The 21,065-nt window shown below is 56.3% G+C and overlaps 1 protein-coding gene across 8 annotated transcripts in view; it reads left to right on the forward strand.

Annotated features, from left to right (window-relative positions):
* The window catches only part of ABO (ABO, alpha 1-3-N-acetylgalactosaminyltransferase and alpha 1-3-galactosyltransferase), a 44,439-nt gene extending 24,144 nt beyond the window's left edge, over positions 1-20,295 (forward strand). Inside the window, exons 9-15 of one of the 8 annotated variants that reach the window (XR_005983091.1) lie at positions 7,864-7,933; positions 8,530-8,586; positions 10,161-10,205; positions 11,506-11,541; positions 12,293-12,428; positions 13,222-13,285; positions 13,816-13,981. Coding sequence is in view for 5 of the 8 variants with exons in the window: in XM_041725009.1 (XP_041580943.1) it covers positions 13,991-14,506 (516 nt within the window). In the remaining 3 variants the exon portion in view is untranslated. The other 7 variants (XR_005983090.1, XM_041725007.1, XM_041725010.1 and 4 more) reach the window with 7 other exon arrangements.
* Positions 20,296-21,065: the final 770 nt, after the last annotated feature.

The raw sequence follows: 21,065 nt of genomic DNA on the forward strand, positions 1-21,065 counted from the left end.
GTGTGTGTGTGTGTGTGTGTGTGTGAGAGAGAGAGAGAGAGAGAGAGAGAGAGAGAGAGAGAGAGGGAGAGGGAGAGGGAGAGGCAGAGGGAGAGGGAGAGGGAGAAGCAGGCTCCCCGCTGAGCAAGGAGCCCAACAATGCGGGACTCGATCCCAGGACCCCAGGATCATGACCTGAGCCAAAGGCAAATGCTTCACCAACTGAGCCACTCAGGCGCCCAAGTTTTCTACTTGAATCAATTTTGATCATTTATGTTCTCTTGGAAAAGCTTCCACTTTATATTGATTTTCAAATTTGTTGGAAAAAGAACAGCATTTTAGGCTTACAGTGACTTTAAATCTCTAGAACCTAAAATCATACTGTCTTAGTGGTAATGCTGTTTATTTGTGCTTTCTTTCTCCTTCTTTCTGATCTTTTTTTAAAAGATTTTATTTTTTTACTTGAGAATGAGAGAGAGAGAGCATGAATGGGGGAGGAGCAGAGGGACAAGCAGTCTCCCCACTGAGCAGGGAGCCCTTCACAAGGCTGGTTTGGGGCTCCACCCAGGGCTTCACATGGAGTTCCGCACGGGGCGCAGTTCCAGGACTCTGAGATCATGACCTGAGCCCAAGTCAGATGCTTAACCTGCTGAGCTACCCAGGCATCCCTCTTTCTGATTTTATGCGAGTATTGAAGACAATCCACTTTATTTTTTGAAAGAAGCGTCTAGCCTATTGTTGGTTTGTCTATTAAATGGTAGTTTCTGCTTTGTATTTATTAGTGTATTCCTTTAATTTTAGTTTGGTCTATTCTTTTCTAGCATTCTTGAGTGGAATGCTTAGTTAACAGGGTCATTTGTTTGGAATGCTACTTGTTCCTAAGAAAAGCATGTGGCTGGGACCTTCCCTTTGAGTACAGCGTAAGTAGGTTGTGGCCCTGGGCGCTTATAACCAGTGTGCACACTGTCACTCCTTCCTAAATACTCTGCTTTTATTTCTTCTTTAACTCAACATTATTTAGAAGAAATCTTAAAACACCGAAGTAGTAGGTTGTGATTCCTGTGGCTATCCTTTAGCTGTTTCTTTCTGGATGTATAGTTTTATAGCAAGAATAAGATGAGTGCACAATTTTAACTCTGGGGAATTGGTTGATCTTCTTTAATGGCTTACTGATGTGTCATTCAAAAAATTGTTATGGGCAGTTGCAAACAATGTACACAAAATAGTACAAACACTTTGGAGAGTGTCTGGCAATTTCTTGTCAAGTTCATAGCTACCTACTGTATAAACCCTTGGTTCTACTCCCTGGTATCTGTCCAAGAGAACAGATGTCCACCAGCAGAAGAGCAGACAAGCAAAGTGGAACATTCACAGAATGGACAAATTCTCAGCACAGGAAAGAAATGGACTGTTGATGCAGGAGGAATGTGAATGAGTCTCCAAAACATCACGCTGGGCCAGACACCAGACACAAGGGCACACAGGCTGTCCGGTTCCGTGTGTCATATCCAAGCAGGGGCAATAGCTCTCTATGGGGACTGATGCCAGGGAGCGGGTGCCACAGAGCTAGGTGGTGGTAGTTGTCTGGAAAAGAAGCAGGAGGTGCCCTATTATAGGTGATTCAGAGTGTATTGCAATTGCTGAACATTTCTCGTGGATTTATTGTATGTAGATGATTTACCAATTAAGAAGACCAGGACTCTCCCTGCTGTCAGTTATAGCATTTCAAATATTGGAATTTGATTAGTGTCTGAGGACTGTCATACATAACCAAGTACCACAAACTGAGTGGCTGACAACAGAAATTTGTCATCTCCCAGTCCTGGAGGCTGGAAGTGTGAGATGTACGTGTCGGCAGGGCTGCGCTCCTTCTGAAATGCTGGGTAGAAGAATCCTGCCCCTTCCAGCGTCCAGTGGTGACCATGCACCCTTGGCCTTCCTTGGCTTGCAGCTTCCCCATCCCGTCCCTGCCTCTGCCTGGCACAGGCTTGTCTCTCCTCTCTGTGTCTATGTGGCCCATCCCTCTGCTCCTCCATTCTCTCTGTGAGGCCATCAGCCAAGTGGATAAAAGGTCCACTCTACTCTGCTAAGACCTCACTTTAATTTGTATCTTAATTGTACCTGCAAATACCCTATTCCAAATCAAGTCACATTCACACGCCCTAGGGGTTAGGATTTCACCTTATAGTAGTGGAGGGGACACAATTCTACCCAAACCATGGATTAAATCAGCCTTTCTGTTCAAATGCTGTATATGTCTACTGCCTTCTTTGTTTTAATTAATAGGTTTTATTTTTCGGTAAAGATATTATTTATTTCTGAGAGAGAGAGGGAGAGAGAGAGCACAAGCAGGGGGAGCAGGAGAGGAAGAAGGAAAAACAGAGGGAGAGGGAGAAGCAGGGTCCCTTATGAGCAGGAAGCCCGACCTGGGGGCTCGATCCCAGGACCCCAGGATCATGACCTGAGCCAAAGCAGACACTTCACCGACGGAGCCACGCATGCACCCCAATAGGTTTTATTTATTTATTTTTTTGAGCAGTTTGAGGCACACAGAAGAACTGTCTCCCTCTCTCCCCTGCACACCTTCCCTAGTGCTGTCATCTTGCCTTTGGGTGGTACACTTATATGTGATGTATAAGAAAATATTGTTTCATTCATGTTAAATGAAGTCCACAGCTTAAATTAGGGATCACTCTTGGTGTTAGACATTCCATGGGTTTGGGAAAATATAGAATGACATGCACCTGCCATTATAGCATCACACAGAGTGGTTTCCCTAACTAAAAATACCTAAAAATCTGTGTTCCGTTCCTTCATCCCTCCTCTGCACCCAGCCTGAGGAATCACCACTCTGTTCACATCTCCGCAGCTCTGCCTTTTCCAGAATGCCACAGACTTGAGATCATATAGGCGGTAGGCTTTTTTTTTTTATATATAGGATTTTATTTATTTGTGGAGAAGGGGCAGAGGGAGAGAGAGAGAATTTTAAGCGCACTCTGCACTGAGCTCCATCTCAGATCACGACCTGAGTGGAAATCAAGAGTTGGACGCTTAACCCACTGAGCCACCCAGGTGCCTCCATACCTGCTCTTTTTGATTGACATTCTCCTATAATATTTTGGTTCCTTGCTAATGTTTTTCAAGCTGTCATGTAGTCATTTCTCTTCTAAAAAGGACATCACACAATCTGTGCATCTTTATCTTTCACCAGGGGAACTTACTCTCTTCATGCCATGATCCTCAGTGTTTGGGGCTAATTCTTGCCAGCCCATATACTGTTTTCTGTTTAGCAGTAACTATTGAGCTCTCTGGTTTGTCATCCTAATTGTTCTGCCGTGACCCTTAGCCTCTTCTCCTGCACTAACGGTGACTGTCTCTTGGCCCCTACATCACTAATTTAATCACGGCCTATATCTCTTCTGTTTCCTGCTTTTTCTCCTCATGTATTCACTGTGCAAAGGGACTTGGGGTCTTTGTTTCCAGGTCTGGGATCACCCTTTGGCATGGTTCATGTATTTCAGTGCCTCGCCCCCAACCCCTGGTTGTGGTGAACTTGTCTTCCATGCATGTCTGAGACACTGCTCTGGAATGGACTTGTATTCCCTTTGCTGTGTCTAACTTGTCAGCTGTCTCTGCAGCCTGGGCTGGTGTGTGCAAGGCTGTCATCAGCCTCGGGCCACCCTGTCCACAGCATCTGCTTGCCGCCATATCCTCCAGGTGATCAGTGACCCTGTCCCACTGTGTCTGAGGTGTCCTGGTGTCTCAATCTCTCCAGGGAGCCACTGCTTGAGCCCATTGGGTTGTATTTTCCCTCCTTGCTCTGTAGCCAGAGGGGCTGAGGGCACAGCAGAGGTCACCCAAGGCCGTGTGCAGGGCTCTCTGCAGTACTGGAGCTTCAGCGATGTGCCGCCCCTCCAGGGTGGGCCTGGCCAGGGCCAGGGGGGATGTCCTCATCTGCCTGGAGGCAGGGAAGGGGTGAGGGGCTGATGGAGGCACCTAATGGTGAGAAACCCGAGCACAGAGCCCAGGCCACTGGGTTTCTGGCCGGCTGCTCCCTGACGGCAAAGCAAAGGGGAAACTGACAGGAAAGGATCTGGCTACCTGATAGGGGCCAGGGGCGTAGGGCCATGCAATCCAGGACTGAGCGGAGCAGCAGGGCCTGGGAGTCCACCCTCAGGCCCGCTTCCCTCCCTGGGCCTCGGCTACTCACCTGTAAAAGGAGGATCAGGAGGGCACCAGGACATGTTTGGGGTGGGGGGAGGACACTAGAAAGAAGCCTCTAGAACAGCACCCGGCTCGGACTAGCTGGAGACCAGTGGCCTATCGTGGTGACCCGCCCACCCTCAGGATGGCCCTTGCAGGCCCGGTGATGGGGACACGGGGTCCTGGTGAGCCTTCCTGGGGCACAGCTTGGGCGGCACTGAGGGGCGCTCAGCCAGCATCCGTGGACGCTAAGGGGCCCCGGGGTTGGGGTGGGGGTGGGGGGCATGGAAACCGGACGTTGGGCGGGGTGGCGGGGTGGCGGGGTGGCGGGTGGTGGGGTGGCGGGCGGGCCGGCCGGGAGGGGGGGCGCGCTCCGCGTGGCAGGGTCAGGTCTGCCCAGGCCCCTTTCTGTCCGGAAGGTTAGAGGGCCCAGAGGGGTCCTGGGCCGGTGCTCGGGGCCGGGGCCGGGGGCGGGGTCAAGGCCCAGCCGGGCGGGGGCGCGGGGCGCCGGGCCCCTGGCTGGTGTAGGTCTGGGTCAGGTGGCCCCCACCCGGCCAGGGCCTCGGGGACCCGACCCGGAGATTGCCCCCAGGGCCCCGCTCCTCGCTCCCCTCGCGCGGTCAGGGGTCGAGGGGTGCAGCAGCCCAGCCCGGCCCCGGGAAGCGGGAAGCTGCGCGGGAAGGTCGCGGAGGGGGTGGCGCGTCGGCAGCGCGCAGGGGACGCGCGGAGGCCGCAGTGGGACGCGGGGCCACTGCCCGGATGCGGCGGACGGATGCGGCGGACGGGCGGGTGCGTGGCGGTCCCGGGCCCTGGCGGGAGGGGCCGTAGGGGAGCCTGTGAGCAGCGTGTGCCCTAGGGCCGGCAGGGGGCGCCGCCACGGGGCGGGAGCCTCCTGCTACCCTAGTGCTGGGACCCAGCAGGCCGGCTGGCGCCCCCGGGGTCGGTGGTCTGGTCCCGCGGAGGGCGGGGACCTAGAGGACGCGCCCGCGGCCTCCGGCTTGGCGCGCGCCCCCCTGCTCCCGCTGCGGCCTCCCCCTGCGCTGGGCTGGGGGGGCAGCCGGAATGTAGGCGCGGCGGGAGGGGGTGCTCCCAGGGGCCTGTGGCCCGGGGGCGGGGGCGGGGAGTGGCCCCGCAGCACCAGGGACTCTAACTCCAGGACAGTCTGTGTCTGCGCCCCGGGGCCAACACGTCAACAGCTTAGTTGCAGTAGCACCTACAGACCATGACAGTCACCTTTTCTAAGTGTGCCCCCCAATGACCTTTCATCAGCTTGCAGAGTTGTGTCATAGACTTTGGCACTTTCCCCAGAACCCCCTGGGGCCCACCTGCCACCCCTCTCTGTTCCTGTCCACCCCAGGCAACCACCATCTCTCTGTAGCTTTCCCTTTTCTGGACTTCCATATAGTCGGAGTCTTATAAGATCTCTTGCATGGATCTCCTTTCCCTTTAAGTAAATGTTTTCAAGGGTCATCCACGCTGGAGGTGTTGGTCAGTGTTTTATCTGATTTCCTGCTGGGGCCTTCCGCTGGGGGCCGCTCCATGGTGTGTTTCCCCACTCTTCAGTGGATGGACATTGTGGTTGGTTCCACTCCGTAGTTTTGGGAACCACACTGCACTGAATATTGCCTACAAGTCTTTGTGGGGGCGTATGTGTTCATGGCTCTCTGGGGGACACCTAGCGGTGGCCTCGCTGGTTCATAAGGTAAACATGTGTTTCACATTTTCACAAACTGCCCAATTGTCTTCCAAAGTGGTTTTGCCGCCTGACGCCCCTGCCTGCAGTGTAGAGGGCTCCCCGTTCTCCACATCCTCACCAGCACTTGTTCCAGCCAAACTTGGGGAGAGATCATGGTGTCTCCCCAAGGTTCTGATTTGCTTCAGCTGATGACTAATGACATTGAACACCTTTCCATGTGCTTATTAGTCATTTGGGTGTCTTTGGTGAAAGGTTAGTAAAAAAATGTTTGCCTTTTAAGAAATTGGAGTATTTGTCTTCTTTGTTGAGCATTAAGAGTTCTTTAATCGGGGATACCTGGTCTTTATTAGATATATGATTTGCAAATATTTTTTCTCCTCTATGGCTTGTCTTTTCACTTTCTTCATGGTGTTTTGAATGCACAAGTTTTAATTGTGATGAGCTCCACGTAGTTTTTTTCTTAATTGTTTGTACTTTTGTTGTCATAGGTAAGAAATCTCTGCTTGACCGAATGTCACAAAGATGTAGTCCAGGGACGCATGGGGGGCTCTGGTGGTGAAGTGTCTGCCTTTGGGTCAGGTCATGATCTTGGGGTCCTGGGATCGAGCCCCCCATTGGGCTCCCTGCTCAGTGGGGAGTCTGCTTCTCCCTCTGCCTCTGTTGCTCTGCCTGTTCCTGTTCTTTCTCTTTCTCTCTCTCTCTCAGATAAATAAAATCTTTTTGAAAAATTAAAAAAAAGTTTTCTAGTTTGTGTCTTTCAAGGATGTGTGCATCTTATCTTATCCAAGCTGTCTCAGTTGTCAGCAAGCAGTAGTTAATAGTGTTCCCTTAAAACGCTTATATTCTCAGTAATATCCTGGTGTCGGTGCCTCCTCTTCCCTCCCTAATTTTATAGTCATTTGTGTGTCCCCCAACCCGCTCTGTCCCCATCCCCCAAATTTTGCCAGCCAGCTACAACTTTGTCACCTTTGTTGCTCTTTGCAAAGAACTAGGGTTCGGTATCACTGTTTTCTCCCCTTTCTGTTTCTTGTAGTTCCTTAGGGTCAAAACCTAAGCATGGAGCTGGGACTTTTCTTCTCTATGCCAGGCATTTACAGCTATCCATTTCCCTCGAAAAGTGGCTTTGGCTCCATCCCATGAATGTGGGCACACTGTGCTTTCCTTTTCCTTCAGCTTCAGAACGTCTTTCGCTTTTCCTCTTTGCCCGTGGGTTATTTAGGGGCAGTCTGTTTCATTTGTGCATGTTTGTGGGATTCCCAAGGTGCCTTTGTCATTGCCCTTCTAATCTCTGGCCAGCCTGCTATGGTCAGAGTGCATGCTTGTGTGAGAACAATCCTCTTAAAGTTATCCCAGCTTTTTTTGTGTCCCAGCTCTGGGTGCATCTTGCAGAATGTTTCGTGTTCCCCTGAGGATAGTGTGCATTTTGCTGTTGGGGGCCAGGTGTTGTTTGGTGCTGTCAGGTCTCATCGGTTTGCTGTGTGGCCCAAGCCTTCTGTACCTGGGCTTGTCTAAATATCCATCCACTGTTGGCGGCGAAGCAGGATTTCGAAATCTCCAACTACAATTGTCGAATGGAGCATTTCTCCCTCCCATCGTGTCTGTGTTTGCCTCGTGTGTTTTGGGGCTAGGTTGTTAGGTGTGTGCAGGTTTGTGTTTGTCGTATCTTCAGCATTCATCTCATGCTCATTTCAGACTCCGAGGAAAGGAGGTGCTTGGTGGAAAGAGGCCCTACCTAGAGAGGCCTGCATAGCTCTGGGATCCAAGGGGACCCCTGGGTGATGTGCTGGAAGGAACCACCCACTTCCCTCTCTGTGAATGAGAGAGAAGCCAGTCTCCGATGGAGTCTTCCAGAAGTTAGTGGAATGATCAAACCACCTGCAGGGGGAGGCAGCCACCAGGGGAGCTGATCTGAATCACACTTGAGGGATGTGGGCAGGATGGGAGGAGCGGGAGGGAGTGATCCGGGTCCCACTGCTGTTTTCCAGGGAAAACAAAATGCTGCTCACTTCACACGGTGACCTTCCTCCTAGTAACGCTCTTCTTGGTCCTTTTTGGGTAAGAAACGTGCACCCCATCCAGACCTTCCAGGCAGCACCAGCAGCAGCCCCCACCCCAGCACCATTGCCATAAGGACAGGCATGATATGCTACCCCTCCACACACACCCTCCCACTGAACCCTGCCTCGACTGTGAGCTGTCTCCCCCCTCCCCCAACTGGGGAGTCACGTGGCTGGGGAGTAGGGATGGCCAGCAAGGGAGCTGTGCTATTAGCTTCCAGATAGAGAAGATTCTAGAAGTAGGAGCAAAGGCCCATGGCTGCCTTCCTGGGGGTTGGGGACACGGCCAGGATTTGCTCCCTGGGGCAGCCTCAGGGCTGTGCTGTCCACACACAGGGACCCACTCTGGCTGCCATAGGAAGGAGCTCAGATGCGAGCAGTGTCCACAATGACGGCCCTCCTGCCACCTCACAGGTTGTGATGTGTCACTCGTGCTTTGGGGAAAATTGCTCCTGGCCCCGCCCAAGCCCCTGCAGCAGTGCCAGGGAGCTCTGAGCTCCCCATATGGGCTCCAGCTCCTGTTTTCCCAGGGATGGATGGACAGCCAGCCCAGGTGACCCTCCTCAACAGTGACTTTGGTGGCTCTTTCCACAGCACTGGTTTCCGGATCCTGGGAAGCTCGATGCTAGGGAGCAGGCAAGCAGGGGTAGGGTAAGTCGGATGAAGGCAGGGTCCCAGTGCCTGACAGCCTTGGGGACGGGCTGTGTGCTGGGTGGCAGACATGGCTGCTTCACAGGCTCACTCCGCACCTGGGCTGATGCATCGGTGACCCGGGCCTCACCCCCATTCCCCTCTGCTCTGCCCAGAGCAGCCAGGCCACTTCCATGGCCTTGTCAGGTCATCTGTGTAGCACTGACCCCTACGTGGGCAGGACTGACCCCCACCTGTCCAGCTTCAGCCTCAACCTCTCTTCTGACCTCCCATCTCCTGCCTCTGGAGTCACCTGTGTGTCCCACCAGTGACCCCCTGCTCCTGCCACTCCTGCTCTCAAGTCCCTGATTTAGTGAATGGCCTCAACTCCCCCAGCCCAAGGTGGAAGCCTGGGGATCATACCTGCCTCTTCCCCCTCACCCCTACCCTGCTCACAACAAGCCTGCCAGTCCTGCCTCTAGGTACTTCTCTGTTCACATGCTTCTCTCTGCACTCCCAGCCCCACTCTCTGTGAGGGCCTCTCATCTTTCCAGCAGCTTCCATGCTGTCTCCCATCCCCCACTCCACAGAACCCATTCTCCTCTGATAGCCAGAGTGATCTTTCCAGAACATAATCAACAAGCCCCTCTGTGGTCTGTTTTCTGCCTGCCTGTCCTCTCTGGCCTCACCTCTCCTCCCACGGCCCCCTTCTCTGTGTTCTGAGGTCTGTGAGCACAGGGGTCTGTGCTCATCCTGCACGTGCCCCATAGGCCTGATTCCAAGCCTCTGCCTGTGCTGTGCCCTCTGCCAGGACCCCTCTTCTCTCCTTTTGCTTCATGTCTGGCTTGTTCCCCTTGGATCAGGCACCTGCTGCTGAGAAACACCCCCTGGTTTGCGGTGTGAATCATCACAGTCACTTACCCCACATCTCACTGGATCCTGGGGTTGACTGGCCCCAGCTGGGCACTCAGGCCCCGGTCTGTCCTGAGAGTGTAGACGTATGGAGGCCGGGCCGGGCCGTTGACGGCCTCCTCCCATTTGTGGGGTCGCTGCTGGCTCTGGCCTGAGACACTACTTGGGCATCCCCTCGGCCCCCCTTCTCAGCGAGTTCAGAGGCTCAGGATCAGTGTCTCCAGGACAGACAGAGGTGTGTAGCCCCAGACAGCATGGTTTCAGAAGACCCATGGCACCAGCTGGTGGCACTAGATTAGTTAGAACCCCGAGACCAAGGCCCGCTGTGTGCAGAGCTGGGGACGGACCCCTTCCCAAGGGCAGTGGCCTCAGGATACAGACACGGTTTGAAACCACCAGCTGCTTGGTGTCAGCTCCGGAGCATGTGGAGAGCACAGGGGCTGTGGCTGAGCGGAGGGCAAACTTGCCACCACTGTGTCTGAAGTCCCCTTTGGGGACGTGCAGGGACACGGGCCAGCTCCAGGACCATTGTCCACAGTGATGGCTATTGTAGCAAGTCTCAGACAGACTCCGTCTTCACTCTCCAGGCCACCACTGTCCCTTCTCCAGGACCCCAGGCAGGATCCCTGACCTTGTGCCCTGAACCCTCCTGGTAAAGCCCTCCTCTGTGTTCTCATTCACAGCAAGAGTGGGGAACTGGATGGCCTGCAGGCCGTGGAACCTTCCAGGTAGGACGTCTTCCCGGTACCTCTGCCTCTTATCTCTGCCCGCCAGCCCAGGGCACAGGGGAGCTGCCTGGATGGCTCCCTTTCTTCCTAGGCCTCATACAGGGACAGCCTTTCTTCCTGAGCCCCAGGGTGAACTTGCTCCTCCTCCTGCAGCCTCAGAAAGATCTGGGTGGACCTGGTGCTTCTGTTTGGACCCTCTGCCCAGCACGTGGTTCTCAGTGAGGGTCGCCAACTGGCCTGGCTCCTCTGGACTCAGGGGGTTCCTGGGAAACGGGTCTTTAAAGGAGTCGAGATCTGGAAGGTCAGGCAACCTGGCTGGTGGTGCCCGAGTTTTCTTTTCCTCCAATTCTTAATCGTGCCAAATACCTGCGCCCTAAAGGTTACCATCTTCAGCATCGTTAGGTGTACAACTCAGGGCGGGGGGGCCTTCACCGTGTGGTGCACCCATCCCCAGGTCCGTCTCCGTCTCCACTTCCCAAAGGGGACCCTGTGGCTGAGAAACACTAACCCCCACCCCTCCCAGCGCTGGCGCCCGTCTTCCACTGCTGCCTCTGGCTCCCTGTGCAAGTGGAATCCTAGGCTTTGTCCTATTGCACCTGGTTTCTGTCCGCAGGCTCATCAGGGGTCGCTGCTGCCGTCTCCTGCCTTTTCCAGGCAGATGCCCTACCCTGGGATGCCACCCAGGAGGCAGGCACAGGCAGCATGCACCCTGGCCGATGCCCGCTGGCTCTTTGCTCCTGGGGCTTCAGGATCCTTCTGCTGGGACAGGGTCGTAGGGCGCATGTTCCCTGGAGCGCAGGGCACTATGGGGTGGGGCCCAAGACACCCAGTGAGGCCCACCTTCCTCTGCATTTGCAGACAGAAGCCTGGGTTTCAGGAGCTTCAGAGCTGTGGCATCACCCCGCCTGGGAGCAGCCAGGCAGGGGCAGGCCCCGGGGGACCTTGTGGGTCTGACTGCGGTGCCCCTGACCGGGCCCTTTCCTTGGGTGAAATGCCCAGGACAGTGGCCACTTCCAGCCCTTTCCACCACTGTGAATTAGAGCACCGCCCCTGAGGGCTGTCCTTTAAATCATGAGGGAGGCCACTCACCCTGAGGGGAAACTGAGTCGCAGAGGCTCAGCCCCCCTCCAGGCCCTGGGACTGTGTTGGAGAAGATCATGCAGCAGCCCCAGTGCAGCTGGTGGGGTGGGTCCTCCTGGAAGGACCCAGAAGCTCTGTCACCTGCAGCGACTCCCCAGGGACTGGGCACAGCCTGCCAGCTTCTTGCAAACTCACATCGCACGCAGGGTGTTTTTTTCAGGATGGTTTATGGACAGCCCAAGGTGCTAACACCCTGGTAGGTAAATCTATTGAAACTTCCCCTTCCAGCCCCTCCCCTCCCTCCCCCCTCTACTCCCCTCCCTTTGCCCATCCCCCTCCCTCTCCACTACTGCCTCCTTCCCTCCCCCTCCCTTCACTCCCTTCCTCCTCCTTCCCCTTCCTCTTTCCTTCCTCCCTCTACTCCCCTGTCCTCCCCTCCCCCCACCCCCCTCCCCTCCTATTCCCACTTCCCCCTGCCCCTCCCTCCCCTGCATCCCCAAACTTAGTGAAATTTGAGGTAGACACAGAAGGGCAGTTTCACTGAGAGCTCAGCTGGTGCTTGCTTGGCCTGGTTCTGTTCCTCCCTGTCCTTCTGAGATCTGAGCATGGAGCCCACAGACTCTTCTCCGTCCTTTCTCCTCTGTGGCCTGCATTTCCTACTGTGTGTCTTGCCCACTGGGGAACTTGTGAGGGGTGCTTCCTCGTTCCCTCCCCGGGGAGGCCCCCTCTCCTTGCTGGTGAATCCCAGTTCCCACCCTGAGGCCCAGGGGACTCCGATGTGTGGTAGAGCTACTCGTGACATGCACAAGGTTGAGTGTGGATTTGCATCTCAGGGGCTCCTTGGAAGTGTGAAGTCCTTCTGGAAGGAGGGTCAGGCCTGGGAGTCCCTGGAGGGTTGGAATTGGGGCCAGGGAGGGCCCAGGTAGGGTGGTAAGCCCTGGGGCCCTGGCCGTGTCACCTCCCTCCCCACCGGCTCACATGTTGCCGTGTGGATCTCTGCGGTGCAGCAGGAGCAATGTGTTGGTCCTGAACCCGTGGCTGGCGCCCGTTGTCTGGGAAGGGACCTTCAACTACTGATGTCCTGAACGAGCAGTTCCGGCTCTGGAATGCCACCATCGGACTCACGGTGTTTGCTATCAGAAAGTAAGGTTACCATCTTACATGAGACATGAGACATCTCACATGTCCCCTTTGTGAGGGGACATGAGGCATGTGTATGATCCACACAGGGTGGGTGGAGACCTCTGCCCCCCAGCCCATCCCAGGGATTAATGCTAAAGTGCCTGCATTCAGCAGTTGTCCTGGGCTCTCGGGCCCCCAGTGAGTGGACACCATCTGGCTCCCTCTCAGGAGGCTGCCCATCACTGAGGACAGCACCTCCAGCCCACTGCTCCCCTCAGGGCAGACACAGCACTGACCCCAGGCCACTCCCCTGCTGAGCCCAGGGGCAGAGCACCCCTACATCCTGACCACCGGGAAGCCCTCGCCCACCCTGAGAAGTGGAAGGGGGGAAACACGCGTGCCTCCTGGATTGCGACAAAGGCATCGCCTGTAGAGCTGGCTCCTCCTGTGTGTCATTTGTAAGATGAGGATCCTGAGGGGGACAGCCAGGCCAGGCCCAGCGCTCAGTGCCAGACCCAGAGCCCGAGAGGGAGCCGACCAGCGAGGCCCTGGGACATCAGGGTCAGGGGATCGGTGAACATGCTGGGTGGCTGTAGGCAGGTGGCTTGGTGTCTCTGAGCCTCAGGAAGGCTCAGCGCCCTTGCCTGAGGATGGGGGAGCTGGTGTCCCTACGGTGGGGAGCAGATTGCCCCCTCTAAGGGGGCCCAGCTGTGGGAGGCTGTTGGACAAGGCTTCCAACCTCTTGGGGCTGGACCCGGATGCTTACACCCTGGGATCCAAGGCTGAAGCCCAAGCAAGCCCCCTCTTATTCCAGGGGTTCTCTTTCCCTTCCCTACCCGTGTGCTGGACCTGAGTCCCCGATCTGGGAGAGTCCAAGGGTGAGTGCTCCGAGGCACACCAGTGGTTTACTGGGGGCCTTGTCAACAAGATGCCCAGTAGGCTTCCAGGGAGGACCTCAGGGGTGGAGATAGTTTGTGGGGGCTGGAGAAAGCCCACTCAGAGCAGCGTGGGACAGGTGGCCCTGCTGTCCCACCCCATTCGTGGGGCATAGAAAGGAAGGTTGTGCCCCAAGGAGCTCATGGCAGGTGGGGACAGGATGGGCAGGGTGGTTGGCCAGGGAGGGCACCTTCAGGGTCTGCCCGGGAGCTGAGCACCAGGGTTGGAGGTGTTCCTGGCTCCAGGAGGCTGAGTGTGGGGCGGTGGTGTGTCCAGCCTCCTAAGCCTCAGGCTCCCCTTTGTGAGGTGCCGATGATCCCATCTCTGGGAGTAGAATCAGGGAGGCCCTGGCGGCAGATCGCTCAGGACAGGCCAGGAGAGGAGCTGTTGCTTTAAAGCAGCCCGGGGTTGAAGAAGGTCCCCAGGTCCATGGCTCCCGACCCCTGGCAGTGACCGTCCTCCCGCCCTGCAGATACATGGTCTTCCTGGAGCTGTTCCTGCAGACGGCAGAGAAGTACTTCATGGTGGGACACAGGGTCACCTACTACGTCTTCACCGACCTGCCGGCCGATGTGCCCCACGTGCCCCTCAGGGAGGGCCGCAGGGTGGAGGTCCTCAAGGTTCCCGGCGCCCTGAGCTGGCAGGAGGTGTCCATGCACCGCATGGAGATGATCAGCAACTTCTCACAGCAGCGCTTCCTCCACGAGGTGGACTACCTGGTGTGCATGGATGTGGACATGAAGTTCTGCGATCACATGGGCGTGGAGATCCTGTCCCCCCTCTTTGGCACCCTGCACCCTGGTTTCTATGGGGCGGCCCGCGAGGCCTTCACCTACGAGCGCCGGCTGCAGTCCCAGGCCTACATTCCGAGAGACGAGGGTGACTTTTACTATGCAGGGGGCTTTTTCGGGGGGTCGGTGGTCAAGGTTCTCCAGCTGACCACGGCCTGTCACCAGGCGATGGTGGTGGACCAGGCCAACAGGCTCGAGGCCATGTGGCACGATGAGAGCCACCTGAACAGGTACCTGCTGGACCACAAGCCCACCAAGGTGCTGTCCCCAGAGTACCTGTGGGACCGACAGAAGCTGGGCTGGCCCCCCGTCATGAAGAAGCTGAGATTCGTGGCTGTGCCCAAGGGTCGCCTGGACATCCGGGGCTCCTGAGGGGCAAGTCCAGGCCCCCGGCCATCCCCACACACTGAGACCGCCTGGCACAGGTCCCTCTCTGTGGTCAGTCCGTGTTCATCAGCTGCGCCATCTGCAGCTGGGATCGGCTCCAGTTTCCTCTTGGTGGTTTTCCTGTATCAATGCCGAGCAACCAATTTTAAAAAGAACAATTGAGGGAAAAGGTTTTCTCCCTGGTTCTAAGCGGACCCAGCCTGGTGGGGCAAGGGGCAGCCAGGTCTTCCCTCCCAGTACCCGTGCCAGGCCCCAGCCACGGGGTTTCAGGGTCAGGGGTGCTTGGAGCCGCCTCTCAGCCCCAAACCCCTGCCCGTCAGAGGCCTTGGTGGGCTGCTAGCACGGCCTGGAGGAGCGTGGAGCCCTCTGCAGTATTTCCAGCTCCTGCCTTTGTTTTAAATGGATAGTTCTGCGCTGGTATTTGGGAAATGTGGGCACCCACTCAGTCTGGACATGGCCCCGTTGGGATTCCTCAGTGGCCACAGTCGGTTTGCACTTGTGCGCTCTCTCCAGGACGTGTGCATGCACTGCATAGCCAGCATGTACTGAGTGCCTACCATGAGCTCCATCTCCTAACAGGGGGCAGAGCATGAGGACGAGAACTGAGACAGGATCATGTCCCTGGGCCATCCAGGGACTAGCGACAGCCCTGGTCTCCTGACTTACCTCTTCTGCATGTGGGGGGAGCAGACACCCAGCCAACACGGTTGAGTGTGCCTAAGTGTACAATTCAGTGTACATGCACTGTCGCCTCCTTCTGTGGCCACAACTTTTTCATCATCTCAACCTTAACCTCTGCCCAAGAGACGCTCACCCCCCAGCCCCCAGCCCCAGCCCTGACAGCCAGCAGCTCCTGCCACTTCTATGAGTTGGATTGCTCTCCATCCTTCGGGATTGGGGTCCTCTAGTATCAGACCTTTAGGGACTGGCTTGTTCCATGGAGCACAAGGCTTCCAGTTCTGTCCCTGTGAGCCTGGACCTGACCCACTTTCCCCCAAGGGAATGGCTCTCTCCTGCTTAGTCCCCTTGGGGCCCCATCACCTTCCTTCTCTGCCCTAAGGGCCCCAGGGCAATGTCCCTAGGGCCTCAGTGATCCCAGCAACTCTGCAGCTTTGGACACCTGTTCAGTCCAGATGCCAGACACACCCACCTGAGGGCCCAGGCCCCACATCCCTCCCACCTGTGCACCTCAGGTACCTCCTCCCCCCACCCTCTGACCACCTGCTCCTCCCACAGGCATCCCCAACTCAGGAGAGGGAAGCACCAAGTCCAGACCCTTGGAGTCATCCATGGCTTCTTGCTTGCCACCAAACCTTCCAGTGGTGAGGTGGCTACTGGAGGGCATTCACTGTCCAAAACATTTAAAGGCATATGCGAGTCTCTGCTGCCTAGAGCAGTGGGTGACAGTTGGCGCAAATATAAACTGAGCAGAATAACTGGAAGAAAGGCTGCTGAGGAGGAGCTTTAGGGAAGAAGGGCCTTATTCCTGAGCCCCTGGGACACTTGCATGCCTGCCTAGGTGCATGCTCAGGGCAGACCTGAGAAGGCCCTAGGCTCTCCCCTCCGATGATCATCAGACTCTGTAAGCAGGAAGTGATGGCCAGGGCAGAGTTGAAAGCGGCCTGTCAGGTGCCAAGGCTGTAACCTTTCACACACCCAGAGCCCTCTTCCCCGTGTGCCACAACCAGGACTTGTTTTCCTCGATATGGGGGGGTCCAGATGTTTAAGGAAATCCCCCCAATCAACAGCTGACCACTACGTTAACAGATCAGACACTTCAGTGGCCACACACAACAAGGAATACAGGTTTGATAAAATTAGTGCAGAAAAGTCACCAAGCCAATAGTAGCAGCTACAAGGAGCAGCAATTATGACACCCAGAGGGGGAAGGTCTGATGTTCGGGTTGTTCATATTATAATATTCTTTTTTTATTTTTTTAAAACGGATTATTTTTATTTATTTATTCATAGAGACACAGAGAGAGAGAGGCAGAGACACAGGCAGAGGGAGAAGCAGGCTCCATGCCGGGAGCCCGACGCGGGACTCGATCCAGGGTCTACCAGGATCACACCCCGGGCTGCAGGCGGCGCCAAACCACTGCGCCACCGAGGCTGCCCCATATTATAATATTCCTAATCACAGCCTGGACTCATCACGGGGGCCACATCCCCCGGCTGGGGGTCAGGTAGCTCCACAGGCTCCCCCAGCCTCTCCTTGACTCCCCTTGCCATGCTGTGCGTGTGCTGCGTCCCAGCAGAGGTCGGTCTGAACCGAGGCCAGGAAGACAGAGTGGGTTCTCCTGCCTGCCCCGCTTCCCCAGAGCCCAGCATTGCCAGAGAGGAAATTGTTTTCCTCAAGCCTCTTAAGGTCCTCCGCTGGGTCTGGATGTAGACAAAGGCAGATGAACAGGAGAGAAGCAGGCCAAGCATTTGGTTTTCACAGGTATGTGTGAGCCTGACAAGACCCGGAGACCAGCAGAGGTGACAAGCACACAGAAGTGTAACAAAGCACACAAAGAGGTGACAAAGAAGCTGTAATGTGTGAAGCTTAACAGACACAGGGCTTGGGTAGGGCTGCTGCACGCTGTCTTAGGAAGATAAGGGCGAGTCTGACCAGATGTGTTCGGACAGCCTAGGTGGCCCTCAGTCCTCGACTCTGGTGATAAGGACGTCGTCCCCGTTGTCCCGGGAAAGGAAATTCCCCATGCGAGTGTTCTGACCTGCTTCAGGGAAGACAGGCCGACGGCTGGATGCTGGAGCGAGCTTCCTGCTTCTGCTCGACGCAAAAGTTCTTTCCGCTCATATATTTAATTTGCCAGGGTGCTGTGTTTGAGGTCATGTGTCCTGCCCCTCTCCGGCTGGGTGCTGTCCTCTGTCTCCTCCTACTACAACCCAGGATGTTGAATGTGCTGCTGTGCAGACCTCCCAGCCCTGGGGCGGCTCCTTGTCCAAGGAGGTACCTGCCTCAAGGGGGGTTGGGGGAGGATTGCTAGGACTTCCCAAGCAGGTGTCCTGTTGCTAAGGGTGGCCACCCCACCTTGCGGAAAGTGGGTGGGAGAGTGCAGATCTTACTTCCAGAAACTGCCTTAATGTCCTGCAAATGTCCACCCGGTAGTGGGATCATGTAGGAGTTCTAGTTTAGTGTTTTGGGGGAAGTGCCACACTTTTCCCAAGGTGGCTGCACCAACAGAACTCAGTTCCGGATGGTCTTTAGATATAGACAAGAGATTTTACAAGAAGTTCTCCAACAGAGAACATGAGAACATTTTCAAGACCTTAGACAGCCAGAGATTTCCCAGAGTGCAAAGTATACTAACCATACGAACAAGCCAGACACTTGGAAACTATGGAAGTGGAGACCTGGTTCTCCGGCCATTTCTGGGCAGCATGCTGGCCTGAAGCTTGATCCCACCTCAGGCAGCTGGAAGGTTGACCCAGGTCAGCTGCCACCGAGTGGCTACTGTTTCCGGAAATTCTCCAGGATGTGGCCAGGGTTTCCCTGCCTGTGCACAGATCAAGCTGGCAACCTCTGACAGTGAAGCCACTGGTGCCCCTGGAGTGACAGCCACCCTCCCAGTAGAGGCATCACTGAGGGTTTAGGGGGACGGAGCTGCCCCAGGAAAAACCCAAGTCCCTCACTGTCCCTTCCTGACCTTCCGGTGTTCCTCAGTTACTTGTGTGCCTCTGGTCTCTCCTCGGAGCCCTGACCTGGTGACTGACGGCTCAGCCAGTGGTACCCTCACCTTCTGGGAGGGGGGGGATTTGCTGTCATCCTCAGTGTGTCCATCATCTTGGCCATCTGAGGACCCAAGGCTGTGGCTCTGTGGCCTGGACAGATTGAGAAGAGCTGGTGGGACTGAAGGGCTGCATAGCACCGAGGCAGGTTTCCAGAAAGCTGTCTGGAGCCTCAGCATCCTGCCGTTGGAAGGCCTGTTCTCTAAAATGGCAGCGACGTTACAGCGGGGGCCACACACACACAAATGGCTCTGTGCACCCGAAACCACCTCAAATACTGTCCATTGCTTATCACTTGAGCTGAGTGGAAATGATTGGGAGTGGGGTGTGTGGAGGGGGTCCTAGGCTAGACTTTGTGTCTGGGGGGCAAAGGCCATCAGGAGATGCTTGTGCTGGGCCTGGGGAGGGGGCATGTGTGGAAACCCAGCTGCAGGCACTGCTGTCCAGTGATGCCCCCTCCAACCACCTGGGTCTGCCTGCTGCTGGGGGAGTGCCCCCCTTCCCTGCCTGAGGAATCCCTCCTGCCTCCTGCTCCAGGGGCACCTCTGCTCCTGCCAGCTGCTGCCAGCCTGCAGCCTGGGAGGGTGGACGCCTCTACGGCCTTCAGCCCTGGGGACAGAGCTGGTGGTGCAGGTGAGATGTGGGCTACCAGAGGCGGAGGATGGAAGTGAGGAAAGGAAGAGAGGGAGGGAGGGGGGAGGGGGGAGGGAGGGAGGCAGTCAGAAGGGGAAGGAGGGAGAAGAATGAATGAGGGATTGAATAAATGAGGGAGGAGGGAGGGAGGGAAACCACAGAAGTGGGGTCCATACACCAGGAGCTAGTATTTGGGGTGAGGTCCCAGGACATCACAGCCCCGGCCCTGGATGGTGGCACAGGCCCTGAGCAGCGGTCCTCCCCGTACTGACCTTCCTTCTCCTGGACCTGCCGTCATCCTGGATCCTCTCCACCGCCTCCTCCAACAGCTCTGAATGTGCCCAGGGGCCGGGTGGCAGGAGGGGACTCAGGAGGGCCTTCCCGGATCCGTGCCCTGAGGGGTGCGGTGACAGTAGCTACAGGGCCTCCTGTCAGGGGGACTGGGACCGGGGATGCCACCCACCTCCTCGGGCACTAGTGTTGTCCCTTCCCTGCCATCTCCCCGACCGTCGTGATGAAGGCTCCTGAAAATACACCTTTGAAAAACCGTGCCAGGGTTTCCGGGGGGTGAGTCTGAGGCCGAGAACGGCAGGTGATGTGTGCACCTGCTGGCTGGGATGGGTGCTGCTCCCTGTTCTCCCAGACACGGGTGCCGTCACCCTTCTCTCCAGTGACCTGCGGGGGCCTCTGTTCCCTCACATCCTCACCAGGGCCGCTGGTCCCCGCACCATGTACCTGCCGGTCAGAGGGTGACCAGCGCTGCCCCATAGGGTTTCCTTTGCCAGAGTCCCTCCCCGGGAGCTCCCGTCTCTGACACATACTCCCCGCGTCCTCCCCTCCCCTTGCACGTGCGTGTGTTGGTCTCTGTCCCTGTGGACCCCATGGACATGGAGCAGTGTTTGCACCAGAGGCTTGTGAAACCTTTCTCTGGCCTTGGGTTGTGACAATGCTTCTGCCCTCCGAGGGGTGTCTTCCAGCTTTCTGCATTTCCCCTGTTTCTGTGTTGGCCACAGGAGGAACCCACTGTCTGGGCTCCTGCCTGGGGTCTGGCTGTGGGGTCCCAGAAGGATCAGGGTTTGGACCACTTGAGTGTGCCCATATTTATTCAAGGGGCCTCTGTTATGATCTCCTCTTTCATCCTTCAGGGATTTCAGTACCGAAATAGGGGAATTCTGTGTCACATAAACACACACACACATACGGGGTCCCGTTTGAAAATCTGTGTGCAGACACAAAGGTACCGACTGGATGATTCCACTTCAGGAAACATCCAGAACACTTAAAGGAACAGAGAGAAAAAGCAGCTTAGGGCTTCCAGGGGCTGGGCGGGGTGAACAACGGGCAGGGAGGGCTTCTGGGTCAGGGTGTCCTTTGGGGACTGAGATATTCTGTGACTACACAGTAGATGCAGGGCATTCAAACATTCTTCATGCTCATAAATAGTGAAATAAAAAATGTACTTTTATTTAAAGCCTAAAATATATGATTCCATCAAAAGTGAAATGACAAAAGTAACAGAAAAAACCCCCCGGGAGAAACCATGATAAAGAACAACATTCCTAGTGGGACATCAGGGTGACCTTGTGGAGCAGGAGGTACATTCAGGGTGGTGGCAGCTGGCGCCCCCTGCGGGTCTACCCCATCCAGAGCAGGGCCTGGTTTCCTGCAGGAGGAGGGGGACCAGGAGCCAGGAGCTCTCCCTACACGGGTGGCACCTGTCCCTGCACCCCTGTCACCTGCTGGCTCCAGGGCCCCTTCAGGAGTCTCTGTGGACACCCCTCTCCCCCCAGACCTGCTGATGCAGGAGCAGCCTCTGCAGGGGGCCCTCCAGCTGCAGGGGGACCATCCTCTGGTTCTTCAGGGGTGCAGGCTCCCACCCCTGCACCTGGCTGCTCCACCTCTGTGAGAGGGGCCATGGGAGGGGGTTCTGAGGGGTCAGATGGAGTCCCACGTGGGAGGAGAGAGGCCCCCCCCAACATGCCTGACTCCCTGTGAGCCCCTATAAGGACAGACCCAGCCCAGAGCCTCCCAGAGGGGCCACAGCCAGGAAGGGACCCCCGAAGGCATCTCCCTGACAACCATCCCCCAGCTGGGTGCTCTGAGCCGTCTTGGCTTCTGGCCCCACCTCAGCTTCTGAGGCTCCTCCCTGTGGGGCCCAGCACCCACCCCTGCCCAG

Source organism: Vulpes lagopus, chromosome 12, assembly GCF_018345385.1.
Source record: "Vulpes lagopus strain Blue_001 chromosome 12, ASM1834538v1, whole genome shotgun sequence".
NCBI classification, from domain to species: domain Eukaryota; kingdom Metazoa; phylum Chordata; class Mammalia; order Carnivora; family Canidae; genus Vulpes; species Vulpes lagopus.